The 20,301-nt window shown below is 36.0% G+C and overlaps 1 protein-coding gene across 7 annotated transcripts in view; it reads right to left on the reverse strand.

Moving 5' to 3' along the window:
• BLTP3B (bridge-like lipid transfer protein family member 3B) overlaps positions 1-20,301 on the reverse strand; it is a 63,560-nt gene that overhangs the window by 34,554 nt on the left and 8,705 nt on the right. For 6 of the 7 annotated variants that reach the window (XR_012043197.1, XR_012043198.1, XM_072866077.1 and 3 more), the window contains 7 exons: positions 11,136-11,298; positions 9,988-10,026; positions 6,733-6,824; positions 5,052-5,241; positions 2,577-2,717; positions 1,834-2,004; positions 344-524 (listed from right to left, as the gene is read on the reverse strand). Coding sequence is in view for 5 of the 7 variants with exons in the window: in XM_072866067.1 (XP_072722168.1) it covers positions 344-524; positions 1,834-2,004; positions 2,577-2,717; positions 5,052-5,241; positions 6,733-6,824; positions 9,988-10,026; positions 11,136-11,298 (977 nt within the window). In the remaining 2 variants the exon portion in view is untranslated. Of the gene's footprint in view, positions 1-343; positions 525-1,833; positions 2,005-2,576; positions 2,718-5,051; positions 5,242-6,732; positions 6,859-9,987; positions 10,027-11,135; positions 11,299-20,301 lie in introns of those variants that run through there. The other variant, XM_072866096.1, reaches the window with a different exon arrangement.

Raw genomic sequence — 20,301 nt, forward strand, 5'->3', positions numbered from 1 at the left:
GCATTCTTCATAACTCAGTTAACTTATAATATAAAAGAAAAAAAGGGCAATAACAATCAGACTGGACAGAATCAGTTTCTAGAAGACAGGAAAAGCACCGAAGCCACTAGCATTCTTAGCAGTTTTTATTGCATTTATTCTAAAAGAATTACATTTAATAATGAAGTGTTGTCCTGATAGAGCCATCTAGCTAATTTTAAATGTATCTACAGACAGTGAAGACAATTCTGATATTCCTCTAAAACAAAGAAAGACTATTGATTAACATTATTGTATTCCTCAAAATGTCTTCTAAAGATAATGATGGTTCACAGGCATGTTACTTTTAAAAAAAAAAAGTTACCTTTTTCTTTAGAATGGATATCATCACATATATGTAGGTCCAAATGAGAAATTACTAAGTGATGAGAAGTTTCCTTAACATCAAAATCATTAAACAATTTTACTATTGCATCGTTTTGATCAGGTGCTGCTGTTGTCTGGTGCGCCTTCACCTGCTGAGAGCTGGGTGCAGGGGCAGAGCTCTGAAAAAATATTTAGTCATATTGATTTATAAAGTTTATCCTTCCTTTCAAGCATAACTATCCCCTTTTACTTACTCAAAACAGGCCTTTGAAATAAGGAAAAATCTGCACCATATGCATTCACCTTGGATCATTACTAAGATTTAAGTGTGCTGTTTTAGAATAAAGCTAAGTTGAGATAATGGCTAGGTGTCACAAAGAGGCAATGCCAGTGCATCCCCCATTCTCCTCTTCCCACACACTTCTTTACACCCCGTCACTTGCAGCGCTGGTATTTTTCTAACTTTCATTGCAACCTGTTCAGAAAACTATCAATTTTTTGTTAGGCTCATTTCTGCCAGTTTAGTTCCCCAAACTACATCACAACAGGGTCAAACGTGAACTGGTGCCAGTACCAGGGAATTGGTGAGATGCAAGTACAGGGAATTGAAGAATCAGGACCTCCCTGCTCAGTAACAGCTAACCATTGATTACTGTAGCTAAACCATCAAATCACATCGTAAGTCATCAGGACCACCACAAGAACTGAACTCTCCGTTACAGTACACTAGCTTTATTGTAAGAGATTCTATACAAATGACGTTACTCAATCACTCTTAGTAATAAATTATGTTTTATTTTTAAAGTACTATCTTTTATCAGTGTATTTGTGCTGCTTCTTCACAGACAAGAAGAGGTCCCTCCCCCCAACACCCACAAAGCCCAGCTAGCCTAGTCTGCTGTACGTGCTGAAAGAAGACCAAGATTTACATAAGACTATCTTACATGCAGCATCAATATCACATCTATGCCAGCAGAAATATGTTAGAAGTAGAATTATTTTTCACTATCTATTCCAACAAGAGAGCGGCATGAAGGAAAACTCTTACTAAAAGCTAATTTTCCAGTACCATGAAAGCAAAGTGGACAAGCATTTTAAATCATTATAGAAAAGCATATCTATCCACACATTAAGGTTACCTTAGCATGTCTTTTTTTTTTTTTTTTTTAAATTCATAACCAGAAAATATCTGGAGAGCAAATTTACTAAACAGTTAACCAACTGTTAAGTAAATACAGAAGTCTAAATACTCTGTACATGGATAAAGAAATACAACTTTTTTCTTTCCTGAAATTAAATCAATACACAAAATCTTGTAAAATAAAGTCTATTTTATACTACTGTGATTAATTCCCAATGTAATTTAAGATACAGCTGAATGAAAATGAGTAACTGAACAGTCTCTAAAATAAATTAACACAACTAACCACACTGTGTTGTATTTTAGAACTTCTGATAATGATACAGTGAGACAATCAATTATCATACCTGTGCTGTTTCAGAAGCCAAGCTTTTTCTCTGTTCTGTTGATTTCTCTATGGCTTCACTAAGAGATTTGGCATACTGCACCATGGCTTTCAACTGGGAATCAGTCAAAACCCATAACAGATCATCCAGAATCAGAACCAGTTTTGATGCCACTACATTACAATCCTTTAACTGTAGAATAAAAATGTAAACAAGTCAAATGGGTCCATTAAATACTTACATTTCTTATATTAAATAGAAGAGGGGGGAAAAAAAAAGTGGAACGCAATACCACCCTTCCCAAAAAGCAAATTTCTTCCATATAAATAAAAAAAATTTTTTATTTTAAATTGTATTCCTCTCAATTAAAAAGTACTTAAGATATAGTATATTTATGCTTCACTTTTCATTTGTTTGGCATGCATTGGATATTAAACAGATGTATTTCTCTAAATGTAAGTAATGTAAATATTGCCTGAAACTAGAGAGGTAAGACAACATGCATCATCATAAACAAAGCTCTGCAGATCAAATGATTTCATTAGTAGGACCTGTGCAAGGTCTTCACCTTCAAATTCTGCCTGCAATACTCCTTGTAAACTATACAGTCTTACCGATTATGTGTTATTAAAAATTTCATTCAGGGAATTCTACATTTTATATGGCCTAAATTAAAAACCTTTACTATGTGCACGTATGCATTAAGAGCATGAGTTAAAAATGAATTCATAAAATAATAAAAGATTTCAAACTTTTCAAGTTACCCTTCTTTTAAGCGTGACCCTAATTTTTGATTGGTTAGTAATCAGTCGAACTGGAGCACTCATGATTTCATGCTTAGAACTCTGGATTGCATCTGCTTCTATTCTGATCATCTGCCAGTTGATTTCTTTAAAAGTCAAAACCTTTAAAGAGAGAAAAAAAAGATAAAAACACCTTCATGCAATATGACAGCTTACGTGCGCCTAAGCATGTGCACATGTGTATGTATATATCTGTACATACACACACTCACATGTATCCTTCATGCAGAGCTGTATGAACAGAACAAATACAAGTCACTTGTTATTCCACTTACAGGTGTCAGGAAGTAAAGCCCTGATCCTTCTCTCTACCTCCAGAATGTCACAGAAGTGTTAAGCTAGTTCCAAGCAGGCAGAAGTAACAAGCAGCATTTAAAATATTCAGAAGAAAATAATGGTCACAATTACTGCGTACTAGGTTGCTTTTGGTAGAGGAAAAAAAGATTGTGTAGTTTAGTTTCAAAATACTAAATGCTAGTATATAGGAAAAGAGGGGGGAGGGAAGAAAAGCTACAGGATGGGAGAGGTTTTTGGAGTGCTTTACTTCAATTAAAAGAGAAAGTTAAACATTGAATACATTGTATGCCATATAGACCCCACAAGCTTTGAATCCATTACACAGATTTCCAGAAGCCACAGCAGGCAAATTTTAGAATAATGACACAAGAGCAGTAAGTACAGCTGGATATTGAAAATCAAATATCAGAAAATGAGTGATTGTCCAGCAGCAACAGCATGGAGAACATCAAATGAACAGGACATCAAGAGGAAAAAACGTTAATTCTAGTTTCCCCAAAACTCCTTCCTACATTACTCTCTGAAGAAAAAAAAAGATCAGACATAGGGAAAGTGGAAGAGGGAAGAGTTTGTTTGGTATGTGTCTTATTTTTCAGCTGTCATTCTCCCCCTGTCAATTTGAAACCGGTACAGCTTATGTCCTGCGAATATAAGCACAGACTTAAGTAAAACATACCTGATGTGTCTGGGAAGGAGGCACACACAATGAAGTGAACAAGATGGAAAGGCACAGTGCAAAGCAGCCTGAAAAATACTATTTGAAGAAAAGCAGAGTACCTACACTCCTCATCCAGGAGATGCAGCGTGAATGGAAGCTTCTAAAAAAATTCTAAGGAGATTCCTTACTACGGTAAGACTAGTACAGTGCTACAGTGCAAAGCTAAAAGCTTACTCCCCTAAAATGTAGTTTAGCACAAGTTATCTTTATAGTACAGTGTCAGTTTTGGTTTTTTCACCTTTTCATGCAATTTACTGCTAACAAATCATCCACTACAGTTTCTAGAAATTTGTGTTTCCAGAATTCATTGCACTAAAAGGAACACTCCCCAAGGAAACCTCTGTTGCATATGGGGTGACTATTCAGAATCAAATTCTTCCTAAAAAGCACAAAATCAAAAAATATGGCAATACAAAATTCCATCTAGTCAAACTTTAATTGTTCCTCTTTAGACTTCATTAACACATGAGCATTAGCATATAGATAAGTTGCAGGAAAGACAAACTGTCAGAAAAATAGTTTTCACTTGTTATTTTTGTGGTATTAACTAACATACTCTTGGGGTTTCTTTCCCTACATAAACAGCAACTACCAGACTCCTTAACTCTGAGTAAACTCTGTTTGTTCCAGAATAATCGTCTCTAAATGGGCAAACATGGGCAAAATTTGAAACACCTATTTATCCAAGGCCAGATGCATGCTAAAATAAGTCTCAATACAACATACAATATTTAGAATCAACCTTGCACTCAGTATGCATTTTAGTTTGATTACATGGGAGAAAGCAGAACAATGGCATACGTCAATCTAGGATTTCCATGTTAAGTTCTCCCAGGCAGTAGAAAAGAATGCACTTTACTGGTATTACTTTTTTGTATACATATAATTTAGTTATTCCAAGAAAAGTATTCAATTCTTGCATAGGAATTTTACTAGAATTCTGTTAAAACTGCTTAAAGAAAAAAAAAATTCTTATTAGGCAAACCCTCACAAGCAAATAAATAACCAGTTAAAGCTTTAAAAATAATAAAAATAATAATAAAAATTAGCACAACACGTTATCCTTCCACATTTAATATATCATTCTTCTTTCTTCAGTACTCTTCAAGTCTGGTCTAGTTTGCATTTTAAAATGGTAACAAGCTTGGAGAACGTAAAAGGGGAACAGCACATATGCTTGCCCTGGTTTTCATTCTCCCCTAAGCAACCCCTTTGGCCACTGCTAGAGACATGACATTTGATCTGACTCACATCCACCATTTTTACATCCTTGTGTTCCTAGAAGACAGCTGAAATTACTGAGCACAGAATGTCTCCATTCCCAGTAATGGCATGTTTCCTAGACCGTATAAGGTTGCAATTCAACTTCCTCCTCCTCTACCACAAAAACAAGGAAAAAAGTTAGCAAAGGTAGTATTTACCTCTCCACGTTGAGCTTCTTGTATTCTGGTAAATCTGAGGTCAGCATGTTCCCAGTTTGCATTTACACTATATATTCTCAGCTGGGAAAGTTCAAACGAAGCATTAAAGGCTTTTGCGCCAATCCTTATTATAATGGAGTTCACAGAAACCGAGATGCCTTCTACCACTTTTTCAGCAAAGCCATATTCACTAAAAAGTGAAATGCCAACATATTAAATACACACCTAATGAAAGGGCACAAAATTAAACAGCTGAAGTACAACATGAAACAAACCAGAAAATAAGTTCCTAATGTATTCTCCCATTATGAATTTTTGTTAAATATACTTGATCTAGTTTACAATAATTTCCACCCTATGATCCTAATCTCAAAACAGTCATTAAAGAACATATTTTGGACCAAGATCAATCTCCATGAAGCATAACAATTAATGCAATTTTCCCATGATAAATACTTGATACATACATAAATGTATATTAAAAAAAAGGATAACAGTCTACAGCATTACATAGAAATGTTACTCTTATTTATGTATACGTAAGCACTAATTCATGTCAAATGATTTGACAATTCCAATCTGGTTAGTATCTACCTCTATAAGCTAAGTTATTCCACCCATTAAAACTAGTATCTTTCATATATGCAAAACAGTATAAAGTATTTACTTTGTTTCATTCTATAAAAGAAAGGCATCCTAAATGGTGGTTACGTTTCTATACCAAATCAACATGCATTCCAGTATTAAAAAAGATAAAGCAGTTGCAATTAATTTTTTAATAAAAATCTTATGCGTTCTGAATGTTTTAGTTTAGTGAATGAAAAATTGTATTTTAAACATTCTTTTAAGATCTAAAATGTTTTGCCTTTGGGGTTTTTTTTCTGCTTGTTTTAAAAGTACAGTTTATGTGGTTTGTCATTCCTTTTCCTTTTTATAACTTTCATCCTACACAGAATCTCTATGGCAATGATTTTGAAGCCGTACCCTAGGAGATGTAGAGGCCCATGGACTACTTCTACATACTATGCAGAAGTTAAAATAAGAAAAGCAATTGTATCATCAAATTTGTTTCTCTGTATATAGGTCCCTGTGTCCACTGAAAAATGTTTTGGGTCCATAAAAAGGAAATGATTGGATGGTGGGGGGTGTGGAAATCACTGATGTAATGCTATATTGTCCCACCAAATTACTTGACTTTTGGGCTATACAGGGTGCATGAAATCTTTCAGTAAGATTTGACTGATACAATAAAGGAAATAGAACTTTAAAACATCACACTAACAAATAGCCCTTAATACTGTTTTTTAGACCAAACAAAGGAAAAATAAAAATTTTACAAAAACCTACCCCAACATTATATATCTATTCCAAATAGGTTGAAGGCAAGATATCTTTAATTTTCAAAAAACTTAATACTAAACTTGGTAAATTTTTGATGCACCCATATGAAACATGCCTAGGAAGCTCCATACATAGTTCAGATGTTCTTTCCAGTTCCATATCGCTATACATATGTAACTCCACCCACAAGTAATAAAACAAAATTTTGGAGAGATGGAAATGGCAAGCTGCAACCCTATATACTTCTGGAAATTTGCAGGGGATCTAACTGTTTTATACCAATTCAAAATGAGTCATTTAAACTTTTTTGGATCAATTACACTTAAGTATCATCACTGACCTCTGCCCAGATGCAGTTGCTATAGGAGAGGGTCCATTAGGGGCACGTGGTTCTTCACACGTGCTCATTTCCATTACAACTTTATCCAAGGACTTGAAAAACAAAACAAAACAAAAAATTGGAGACCTAAGAGGTAACAAAGTAAACAGATGACACATGAAGAACAAAAAACCAATTGAACCAAAAAAAATAATAATAATAATAAAGAAAAAAAATCACTTGAGAACTTTTTCCAAAATATGCATAAAACATTTCTTACCATGACAATTTTCCCGTAAGCTTTTGTAACGTACCAAAATTATCTTTTTAAAAATTTGTTCATTTACATTTTTAAATTTTGTGAATTTTAACAGACCTTCCCAGTCAAATATTAGATTACAGAATTCTTGATCCCTGAGTATTATTTATCTATCACACACATTTTCAAAAACTGGATTTCGAAAAGGGCATGATTTAATGTGTACTCATCTGGGTTTTTTTCTTATATGGTTGTTCTTTCAGTGACATACTTAACTCCCAAGTTTTCTAAATGGTTCAGTAAGTTCAGAAAATTTAATGGAAAATATTTGAAACTAGTCCACTAAAATTCATGATATTTTTGTGCTGCAAAATTGATGGAATTTTGTGCTGCATCTTTAAAACAAAATCTGAAAAAATATATACATATATAATATATACACATATGAGTGTGTATACACTGTGTGTGTGTATGAATCTTCAGTAGATCTAGTAAAACAAGTTTTCTAAAAAGATATATTCTAATATAATTTGCAACACATCAGATCATAGTAAAATTGTATGCTATTATTGTATTCTTTGTACTTGAGGTGGGACCCTTACAAAAGGAGCTGGGAATTAAGGGAATGAGACACCCCAATCCTCCTTTAAATGAAGTCTATATTTAAATAGCAGAACTATAACACACATTATAAATAATGCATACTAACAGGGGGGTGAACAGAATGGGAACAAACCAAATGCAAAACCTTATTCCCAGCAACTGAATAAATCCAAGAATCTCCTAACTTACATTACAATGTTTGTAACCTAAATTTATCATACAACCTAGGAAGGCTCTTAATTTAAGGCTTACAGTTCTGAAATCTTGTCCCATTGGAAGCTCATTCAAAACACAACAGCTAATATTACTTCCCTGTCTAGTTCTGGCTTTATACCACCCCTTCTGAATTCCTCCATTTACCCTCTCTTAGGCCAGAAAAACCCTACTAAAAAGCTTTGTCCTCAATTTTAGATTTTTCATGATTCAACCTGCCCTATCTCCTGGACTTTATTATCATATTGTGTTAATTGTGCCTGTCTTCATAATCCACTTGCTCCACAAACATTTTTCTGTGCTACTCTTATCCCTGAAATGCTCTGACTACTACCTAGAAATTAATAAACTCTCTACTCTGGATTTATTTATATTTCACTATATTTTGATGCTTAAAGGGAAGCGTTAGCTGTTACCAGTAAATTTGGGTTATTTTCTCAGCTGTCTCAAGGAATAACTTGCCTTGCAAAACCACAACAGAGGAAAAAACAACAAGAAAAAAAACAATCCCTTAGTTTGAGGATGGCGGGGGGAAGCCAAGATTTCTGCTGATATTCTAACTTTTCTGCATGTTTGACCACTCTTTTAAGGTTTCTAAAATTAAGACTTTTGGGACAATTTCCTTCACTACATGACTAGTGCAAAGAACAGTAGGGCAGTGATTTAAGGAGATTGCGTAATATAAATAGGAGTTAACAAAGAACACCTGGATATAGGTATCTGTCTATTCTTTTCTCACTGGCAGCTACTGTACTTTGATAGAGGAAAAACTGCTGCATAGCATCCCTGGGTCCCCAAAGCACTCCTCAAAATTATATTATCATATAAAAGCAGAAATCGATTATGAGCAAAGATAACTTAGTATTTGCCACTATGTTAACAGATGGATTTTCACAAAGGGCAACTCAGCTCAATGAAAGTACCTTTGGCTAGACTACTGGTTCTAGTTACCTCCTAAGCTATGCAAACAGAGGATGCTATTCCAATGTAATTGAATTCTCAGTAGCAAAAACATCCCCACCAAAATAGTGCAAGTTCAGTGATGTATTAAAGGGCTGAAGTTGGACATTTAGGCCATTGAATTCACCTTCCTTTAGAAGTCAAAAAGGCTGTTGTACAGTTTACGACTGAAGAGTGAACTTTTGTTATCAATTTAATGCACTTGTTCAAGGAAAACTTTATGTAAAAAAGGTGACCTTGAAAGTTATCTTAGCCTCAAAGATTGCTAATATAAGTTCAATAGGAGCAAAGCAAACAATCAGGCCTTGCTACCATAGGCCAAAGTATGTAATTCTTAAGAATAGCATGGCTTAAACTGATTTCCTAATTTGGCACTTGCATCTTACAGTCAAGAGGTTGAATCATGCCACCTCGGCATTACCACACTTTAAGCTCTGTGTGTCAGGAAGAAGTGGTATAGACATTAGTACATTACAACTGGGTCACCAGCAAATGCATCAAGTATTTAAAACAACATGTCTTTCCCAAGTCTGACTCCGAACTAAGGAATTACAAGCACATTCAGGAATTCACTGCAAGACTGGGAAGCATGACAGTTAAAGGGATATTCATTCCTAAGTAAACACAATTAAGAAAGTTTAGCTATCATCAAGCAAATCACTTCTGGTGTTACCACATTTCTCAGTATACTTAAAAATAAAGAACAAAATTAAACAAATGCAAGTATTAGCATTACTTCTAACTGTTGTTGAGTCCTATTTACACATTTTACATCCTATTTATACCCAGGCTGAATCCTAGGCTGTTACAGAAACCCTGTAAGTGTTATGTTATGTGTATCAAACCTGCTACAACTGAGATCATTGGGCAGAGTACAGATGTAGAATAGAAAAGCCCTTAGAAAAAATAGCTCCAAAAGAAAAGCAGGAACTTGTAAAAGGGTTAGTGGACAAATAAGTACCCTTCAGGTGAACCCAAATTAAGATGTAATGACTGAAGAACTTAACAAATTAGCTAACAGTCAAACATAGCGATGACACCCAAAGCCATAGATTAAGAAAACAAACCAACCAACAAAAACATTAAGGCATTTTGTCTTGATCTGCCACTACCCAGAGGACACTTAGTAAAGACCCGTTAATGTTTCAGTTATTTCTACTAGCCAAGTCAGAGAACTATATAAATATTTGATATAAATTCTGCTACACAGAAGATATTTAGCAGTTGATCTCAGAACTCACCAAAGAGATGGGATGTGTTTTCAATTTTGTCCATGGTATCTGCAAGGGAAAACATTATTCTAAAGCAAAGTAAACATTAAAAATACAGTAAAATAAAGCATTTGTTTATAATGTGTTTTACACATACAAATTACATTTGTAACTCCTGAACTCAGAATAATATTGCTTTCAAAATATCAAGCTTATCTGAAAATACTGTAAATTTATGCACACACATAAATTTATTTTAGGTGTTAAAAACAGAACTTCAAAACCTACTTATCACTGAGCAGAAAACAGACAAACAAAATAGAATCTGTCTCTTTAATAGAGAGTTGTCAAGCACCAGAAAAAGCAATGCTGTCTTCCACATTCTTTCCTTTAAAAGGAAAGAAAATCCACATTTGCTCTGTTGGCCTACAAGTAATTGGATGCCTGCAACAAAGCATAAAGTTCACTGCATTCAGAAAAATCAGGACAATCTCCCATTGGGGGGGGGCGGGGGGGGGGGGGGGGAGAGAAAAAAACAAAAGACTGAAGATGTGCCAAAGTTTGACCAGATCATAACTTCTGTCAAAAACAAGCCACAGCTTCATTTCTTACTCTAATATTAGTATAATCCAGGAGAGATGATATACATTGGTCCTTGTGGCTGCTAAGAATTGAAGCAAAAAAGCAACAACTACTAATTTTAGAGTGTTTACACATTTCCCACAGAGACCAGAATCCCTCGGAAAGATATTTTTGGAAATAGGAAAGGAACAAGAGTGAAAGCAAGAGGAAGAGAGGGGTAAAGAGAAGAAATAACACATAAAAAACCAGAATAATAAATAATTATTGTAGACTAATTACCGTGGGCAAATACAAGCTTTTATCTCTACTCCTATTTCAGAACATGCAGGAATAAATTCTACTCAGAAAGAAAAAAAAAATTAAAAGAATCATTGCTTATTTTCATCATTTCCATACATATTTCATGTCATTACATGAGAAACAAAAATCAGTAAGAAATTATTGCTGGTAACATCTTTGTTTTTCTCTAAAATTTTATCAAACACTCATCACAATTTTCTGTTAATACAAAGTTGCTTGAAAGTTTACAGAGACAGAAGGAAAAAAAAAAAAGAAATATTTGGCTAATTACCATTCCGGCACAATAAAATACTCACCCTAATGGATGCTTTATTGCAAAAGACCTTGTTTATAGCAAGCCATGTTGGAAGATCGAGCATGTTCTGAAGCACCTCTTGATCCAGCTCTAAATTGGTCAGCTGACCTTCCCCCTTTAATGTGCTCAGGTTGATCTTGTCAGGTGACAGATTTTTGGTGAACCTAAAAACAAACACGTACTTTAAGTAAATGCATATGAAGCAATCAGAGCTGTCCCACATATAGCTGATAATTTAACTTAAAGCAATGGTCTTGGGCTGAGGAAATCCTCTTAGATTCCTAGGTACAATTTCACCCTGAAAAGAAATGGTACCATGGAATTGCTTTGTCCCTCTAAATTTTTGCATCTCATTAACTCAATTTACAAATACATAAACAAAATTGAATATATTATGAGGTATCTTCTAATTTGTCCATCACCCAGAATAACAAATCCTTGATTCAAAGTATTTAACTATTTATTTTAAACTATGTAAAGTAGAAGTGAATCTATTTCACTCTTTAGTTTTTCAAAAGGAGGAAAAAACAGAAATCCAAAAACTCTACAACTTACACTGTCATTCTTAGAGCAAGCAGGATTGGCTTAGAATTCACTCAGGAGGAGTAACAAAAAGCTACTCCTTATAAATAGTACCTTTCTATATATATTTACAGTTAAAATCTTGAAATGAAAAGTTTTAATTAAATATTTATTAGGGTTAATCATATAATTTAATAACATAAATTAGAAATACACATACACACATATTTACACATACATAGCAGCATGTTGTATAAAAAATGTAACTATTTAAAAGAGTACATATGCAATAAATTTCATTATACTTCAAAGACGCTATGATTTGCTGATATAATAGAACAATCTATGTGACTGTGTCAAATGGTTCACATCCTTGTGCGATAACGTGACAAAAATCATGGGTACTTTACCCTCAAATCAACAGCTGTAGCATTATATCTACCACAAGCTGAAGAATAGGCTATACTTAACCACACTTGCATTCTGCCATGGAAAAATTGTTTCTGTGCATGAATTGGGTCTAATTTTACAAGATTAGGTAGTAGAAAATACTACTGTTTGCATTACACTTTGTGACTTTTCCCACTGAAATCTCCCCGCACTGATATCCTGCGGGCAGAGAGCAAAGGGGTTTGTCTGTCCACAGGGACAGAACATTGCCTTGAAGCAACGCCCCAGGAGGTGCAACTCCAACATTTCCTGCCCATTCAAGAGACCAATTTCTAACCAAACTACAAGGTCCTTAATAAGTCAGATACTCAGGAGGAGATGGTGGAAGAAGGTGAAGAGGGCGGCAAGCTTTTCCTCTTAACAGTTTCCAAGTGTGGCTTGAAACATGGCAGGCATTTTCTCAGTCCAGCTGCTTTACTGCATTCTTGTGATGGTAAGCTTTGGAAATGCATTTACCTATCCTGACAAAATGCAAACATCCATTTTACCGCTCCTATGAAACATTCAGCCAGACATCATAAACTTACAGAGTTTCATCTCCTGTCAGTTTAATCATGAAGAGGAACACTCAAAGATCAAGACATCTGGGGGTGGAGGTGCACAGGGGAAGAAGCTTGTTCAGAATTAAAAGTTCAGTTAATTTTTAATTTTTTTTACTATACCAAGTCTGCAATTATTCAAGATGTATTTACAAATAATACTAGACACGTTTCTTATGAAATAAGTGTTGCAGTTGTTTCTGTATTGCTTACAAGGCATAAATTATCCAGAAGGAATGAGCTTTGATTCGTGAATAATATATTGTAATAATTTCAGTACTAAAAATACATTAAGATAAGGCTATTGACAAATATATTTTCCTTGGCAACTAATGTACTTCTAAACGCTCCATTTAGAAACATTATGAGGGGAATAAAGGACTTTAAATCATTTAATTTTCTGGTTACCCTTCTTTGTTCCTTTCAACAAGAAAGAGTAATGAGAAGAGCTGAATAACCTGCCTCAGTAAAACATCCTATCAGTAACTGCAAAATATAAAGCCTCCTGTCTCAGAAATCGTACTGACAAGTCTCATCTGACTCAGCTAATTCAAATTCCTAGAAGAAAAAAAGCAGCCACTGAATGTTTTCAGTCACATCTCTCTCTCGACCTTCTAGATGAAGGTCAATATAAGAATCACAAATTGGTGTTACTTTAAAGTCACATTTATACAGCAAATGCCAAAACATTCTGCCATTACACACACACACACACACACACACACAGAGTCTCCTGAGACTCATGCTCTTTGGAAGTCGTCCCCCTCAGCATTCCCTGTTGCTATGCCACACCAGAAATGCCACTCAACTTGGAGACAGATCTAACCATCATCTTGGTCTCAACTGCAGACACATCACAGTGAAACCCGGAGGATCTACAGGAACGGGTTTCCACACTTCACAGTGAGAAAGACACCAAAATACCATTAAGGAGGAGAATGGAGACAGCAAAGCCAACCTTGAGTTATTTCCGACATCCTTCAAACAGATAAAATAGGAGCCAGCCCCTCCCAACAAGGAGCAGGACAGGGAAAGCAATCTCAACAAGGAGCATCATTTTTCCCCCCATTTCTACATTTTTTTTTTAATTCTTCTGAGAGTGTTGCTTTGAATTTGTTACCTCTCTTGCAGTCAGTGAAAGGAAAAGTGCTCTGAATGCTGCTTCATTCAGCACAGACCAACATAAGATGACCTCCACTGGTAGGACTACACCCTTCATTTCAAGAGTCACAGAAAGAAACTCTTAACAGGTGAGTTGTGAGAAGGTATTTCAGGTGTAGGCACCTCTAGCAGCAGATCTCTTCATTCCACTTCCACGGCTGGAATGTGACTGATGAGTGGATGCTGAGGAGACTGTGGTGTTTCCCCAAACCCCATAGCAACTTCATAATATACAGCCACATCGGCTTTGTCTATCTGCTTTGTCCAGAGCCAATTTTCTACAGAGGATGCCAACGCTTTATGTTTCTGTGCCAGTATGTTTCTGTGCTCCTTCTAAACTCAGTTGTTCCATAGAATACACTTTTGTTTATCTGATGGATATTTTCAGCACTTTAGAACCATTTCATACTACTTGATATAACAGGAAAACCTTTTAGTTTTATACAGTGGCTTCTAACTTAAAAAATAAAAAATTAGAAGTTGACCTATTTGGGCAGCTAGCCCTGCAAAACACAAAGTGATCATACCCATTAGTTAGAATTTACAAGAATTCAGATCTTCATGCATAAAATTAAAAGAAGAGCCAAATGACAAAAAGAACAGTATTTTTAATTAAAAATTTTTTTAAAAAGCCTTAGGGCAACCACAACTCTCCAAATGGTATTGTTCTAGGATCCCATGGTACATCAAACCAGGACATGCCCCACTAAGCCAGAGTGCTTTGACTTTTCTTTCTGGTGCGCTTCGCATTCAGTCAACAGAGAGTCAGGGAGAAGATGTACCACAGACGCTGATGTCTGTCTAGCACAAGTTCTAGTGAACTTGCCACAAGTTGGTATAATAATCACTGACAAAATTGTTACTCAGCTAAAGTCCACCATTTAATATTTTAATACTATTAACTTTTAATTTTATTGTTAAATTAAATGTTAATATTATTCTAAATATTCTGATGTTGGAGATGTTTTCTAATATTTATTGCCAGGCAAAATCTAAGGAGGAGGCAGCACGCCTTTAGAGGTTGGCAAGTTATCTCTACACCTAAAGATCTGTTGTGTCTCTTAGTACTGTAACCTAGAATGCTTAATTGCTTGAACTTTGAGGACTTATTAGTCTATCACATTTCTGATACAATTTTTACGTAAAACAGAGCTACTTCCTGTAAAGTTAGGGTAGAATGATGTGATTCTGCATATGTAGTAATTAGAAATCTTTGATCGTGCCATGATGTTTCATGATTAGAAATCTTTGCTCGAGGAAACCCATTTAAAAATTCTCTATGTGCTTTTCATATAACTACTCAGAACTAACAATGTCACCAATTTCATGATATGCACACATTCTTCTCTCTGACTTGGCACAAGCAAACAGCTCCCCCCCAGCTTATCATTTGTTTTCTACTCTGGTGTTCATTCCTTAGAATGAGTTAACTACTCCTTAAAAACTGGGTCAAACTGGGAGCAGACACCTCAACAACAGGGCCATTTCCCTGCACAACATCCAATGAATTCCTGACTGATGTTCCTTTTCTAGGGAACAGACCCAGTGTTAATACCCATGACTCGGTACAAGACATGAATAAAGCAGAACAGAAAAAAGTAAAAGGAAAGGGCAAGAGGAACGGAAATAAGGGGCATGGTTGAGTTCACCAAAGCTTTCTGCTACACTGTTTTGCTGTGGCAGTAGGACATCACTGTTATTGAGGCAATACATACTTGGTTTGCTAATACCACAAGATATTCTTAGCAAAACTGTTTCCACGGATTTAGTTTCAATTTCACAAACTACTCTTCCTCTCTCAAAACATATGATTTGTGGTTTGAATTACTATATCTGATAGCATGAATTTCAAGTCAGTTTTAATATTCAGTTCTACAAGGTAGATTAATGCTATAAAATACTTTACACTTTAAATGCAAGAATCCAGAAATATGAAGTTATCAATATCACAAGCAGCCTGACACACCTCCCTTGGGTACATAAATATATATATACACACACACATGCATGCACTAAATACTACTATGCAGTTAGATGGTTCAACTTTAATTTACAGAGCACAGACTAAGAGTTTAGTGAAAAGAGTAAAAGACTGCAAAATAACAGCACAGTAGTAATCATACATATGAGTAATAAGTTACAATCATTGTATTCTGTCAGGACCACAACAGTTCTTTTAGTTCTTTTCTCTCTAAAATAACTAAAAATCTACACAGAAGATGCATTTTTTTCCTTGCCCAAAATACTTATTTTCTAAAGTTTTGTTTGTGACAATGCAGGCTTGGAGCTCTGAATGGATGCTCATGCATGCAGATGGCCAAGAAGTGAAACTAGAAACAAAAAACAACCAAAACCAGTAGAGAAGACAGGGGAAAACACTTCTCCAAAAGCACAAGCTTATGGTTTGTGTAATGAAGGCCACAGACCACATGAAGCTCAGAGCAGCGCTCCACAAAGGTTTGGAGAGAATACCAGATGCCTTGTCAAGTTCGTCAACAGAAACTCCAACCTCTGGATTTAATAGAGAAATAACGGAAGTCTGGATCGCATTGGGGCATGGGATTCTCAGCTGTTTTGCACATCTACTCAATATACAATCTCTTCCACCTGGCTCAACCATATGCCTCCCCTGCTTTTTAAAGAAAATTCCTTCAGCAATTTGACCCTACATGTATGCTCTAATCATGACAGACTATTAAATCATAATGTGCCACATGTTTTGCTTATCTCCTTGTTATGAACTAGAACTCCTTAAAAAGATGCATGGTTCAAAACAACAAGCTCTGAAAAAGGGAAGCGTGGCCTACCACGCTTCTGAAAGCACTGAAAACTGTATCAATAATGAAACAGCAGAAATGGAACGAAAGATAACTGTTTTTTTTCCTGTTTCACCTGGCTGAACCATGTTATTAGATCACTAAGGAACTCTATATGATTTCTGAAGCAAGAAAAAAACATTCTTTTTTCAATTGAGTTTCTGAGGTAGATATTGGCTTCCCATGACTCCAGGTAACAGAGAGAAGGAGGTCTACTATCATTCTGCTCACTGTACCACTTCAAATTTTAGGACTTCATGTTTAAATAGAAAAGGAACAGAACTAACTCTTTGTCAAATCCGCCACAGAAACAAAACATTGGGATCACCAGAGTGTGTACTGTTAGGAGCAAGTTCCTCTCATCTGGTGTAACACCACGAATCAAAACTGATTTTTAATAACTGGTTTGATCTGGGGAAAGGGGGGGGGGGGAATCTAAATCCTTCCCAGCTTTAAATAAGAAAAAAAAAAAAGTCACAGCGAATAGCATGCTGCAGGCAACACAACAATTTCCCTTCTCATATTTTCTTTCCTGTAGCCAGAAGAAATATCAGTGTCTCAGGAACAAAACACCTGCAAATACTAAGTTCAGGAGCATTGCTATATTTTTCCCCGTGGCAGCACATCATTAATTAAGTTCAAAGTACCAAGATGCTTAGATCTATTTAGATGGTAGCAAGTCCTAGATGAGAAAAAGCCAGACTCCCTAGATTAAAAAACAACTCCACATACTGGTAACATTAAGAACAATGACATTCAGAAGAGTTCTTAGTAGCATTCCCTTCTTGATCCAGGTATGACAGGAGAGAAAAGAAGAGGTGAGAAAGACTACAGTCATACAGGATTAAAGATTTAGCTGCCATTAAGTGAATGGCAGACAGACAAAAGACAGACTTTACAGATGCAACAAGTGATTGACCTGTATTGAAACAGTACGGCATTAATTAAAATTTTGCATGGATGTGATAGACCAGGAAGAAAACCAAATACAAAACCTAAACTTCTGTAAAAGATGTCTATTTTAATCCTTCAGACCCATGAAACAAGATTAGAATCAAGCAACTGATACCTTCTCTTGGAACTTCAACCAAAAAGCTTCACCAAAAATTAACTATACAGGCTTAAGGTTAGTAGAAGTTGGTCAGAGGACTGCAAGAGCAACAATATCTAATATGTCCAAAGGATATATAGAAATCCAAAAGCACTAAATATATTTAGTAATGCCCTATAAAAAGCTGGTGAACTGTGAAGTAACAGAAACCTTTCAGTGAATCCTGGCTGTCCTAGGGATGTTCTATTTTTAATGCAGTGTATTAAATTAGTATTTCAACCAGCAAGAAACCATTAACTATGGTTTATGTAAGATTTAGAGTAAATGATTTTTAGCTCTGCAGGTTGAGGTAAAATGTGTAAAAGCTGACAGGTAACATTAAAGACACATTCATCAAGCCCACAGAAAACTGACCTTCTGAGGAACCCAAGACATCAGCAAATGGCTTTGCAGAAACTTCTGACTCACTGATGATGCAAGATACTGAACATCTAAAGATAGAACCCAGTAGTTTCCATGAAGTATAAGTGAAAGATACATTTTTAGGAAATAAAGCTAGAAGATAAGAGACAACTGATGAAAAACTGCCTGGGATATATGAAGGTTAAAGTATTTTTATGTATAAAAAATTAATTGTAAGTAGTACTAAATAGCACTGCAAATATGGTGGCATGCCCTCATCTTGGACACTATATCCATTTCTGAAAATATTAAAACTAATTTAGAAACAGAGAGGATAAACAAAAACATTAATGACAAAGTAATGAACACTGCACAAAAAGTTAATTGGATGCTCATTTATCTTAAGAACAAAAACACACACCAAACTAAAAAATAACACATTTAAAGCCAGTAAAAGGAAACACTCATTGCAGAACATTTTAATGCCCATGAAAACATCAGGATAGAATACAGTACCAAGACCAAAAGCTTAAAAGAATTTAAAAAAAAAAAAAAGGCACTTGGTAGGGTTTGTAGGGAGAAGTAATACCTTCTACACCTACAACATAGTAGGATTAACCAGACACACTTAAGTTCTTTACTTAAGAATATTCACAGTACATTAGGTTGAGAATAAACACTTGTGAGGATAAATTTTAATATTTCTGGACAAAAAACCTCCCATAAACAATGGCACTCTCACAGTCTGCACCAGGAAGAGAGCATTGCCGTAGCACTGTAAAATCTCACCACTGCCAGCAGCCAGCGGGTAACCAGTAGACAAGTCTATAGTAGACATAACTTTGGTAGTCTAAGGGGCTATCCTCCAGCCTTTATCCAGAAGTCATCTGTATCAGCAATGTTTTGTCCTGCACAGATTCCAAAATACCATGCAGTTTCCTCCCAAGAAGCCCCTATCAGTAAGTGAACCGCAAGGGCTACCATTCCCTCATTCTGCAAGCTACAAGGAATCACAGGGGATGCCTAAATAGCAATACCAACTGCAGCAGCTACACCTGACACCAGACTTTTCAAGTACACCCCTCACTACCTATGATACCTGGCTGGCACCTTCTTACACCTTCCAACATCAGTGTGTATAGGAGAACAGTATCACCCCTTTACCCATGGGTAATGTGGCCACCCCACATGAATGCCTGCGTGCTCTATTTAATCACACCTTGAAATTCTGTAAAATTGTCAGGTATGTATTTGGTGGCTGAGTGCAAGATGGAGAACCCTGCATGGCCTGCTGGATGTCCAGCATGGAGAGGATCTGCATGATCTGCTGCACAGCATCTTGCAAAGGTGCTCACAGACCAACCCTCTGGGGCAGGACAGGGTACTCCCCTGTTTGCACACCCAGCCTGGACCTACTGCTCTCAGCCGGCCACAAATTATAGCACACTAGACAAGTCCAAAACACTACCTACAACCCTACAGCTTCGGGTGGGACTTTTCAGGCTACTATACAGAACCTGAACCACCTAACACTAATCAGGCCTTTTGACTTACCATAGTCTAAAGACAGGATCTTCCTTTCCTGGCAAATCACTAATTAGGACCCTGACTCAACAACCAGCCCATACTTGTGTAACGCATCTGGTGCAGTGTCACACCAATCCCCCTTATCTCTCCCATCCTAGGAAGTGGAGCACTGCATAGTACATCTGCTTTGCTGATGCTTTCCAAATAATTGCTTCCATTTCATGACAACATAGAAGGACTTCAGCGTGGACTCCTACCCCAGCTGACTTCCTAAAGACAGCTTAGTACACTTATCCATTCATTCTAAGACCCATTCCATACTTTCTCAAATACTGACATCCCCTGGCAATATATAAAGCTTCCCCTAGTTAATTCTGTAAAAATACATACAGGAAATTATTTTCTTTCTAGTTGCAAAAACTGTATTGGTTGCTCTTTGGGTACAGGCAGAACTGAAACAGCTGCCATCATCAGTGGCTATTACCTAATTATGTGTCACGCAGCAGATCTGCTCAGACATAGCCAAGCACTGTGCATAAATGAGGAGCTTACACTGCATGAATGATAATCATCTTGTAAGTAAAATATTGCTCAAGCAATTTCTCTTTCATTTATGATAAATCCTCATGCAGACCAATATTAGCTTTTCTATTCCATGAGTCTTTTCACCTATCACTTACACAAGCATAGAAATGGTCA

The sequence above is a fragment of the Ciconia boyciana genome, chromosome 1 (genome assembly GCF_034638445.1).
Source record: "Ciconia boyciana chromosome 1, ASM3463844v1, whole genome shotgun sequence".
Taxonomy (NCBI): domain Eukaryota; kingdom Metazoa; phylum Chordata; class Aves; order Ciconiiformes; family Ciconiidae; genus Ciconia; species Ciconia boyciana.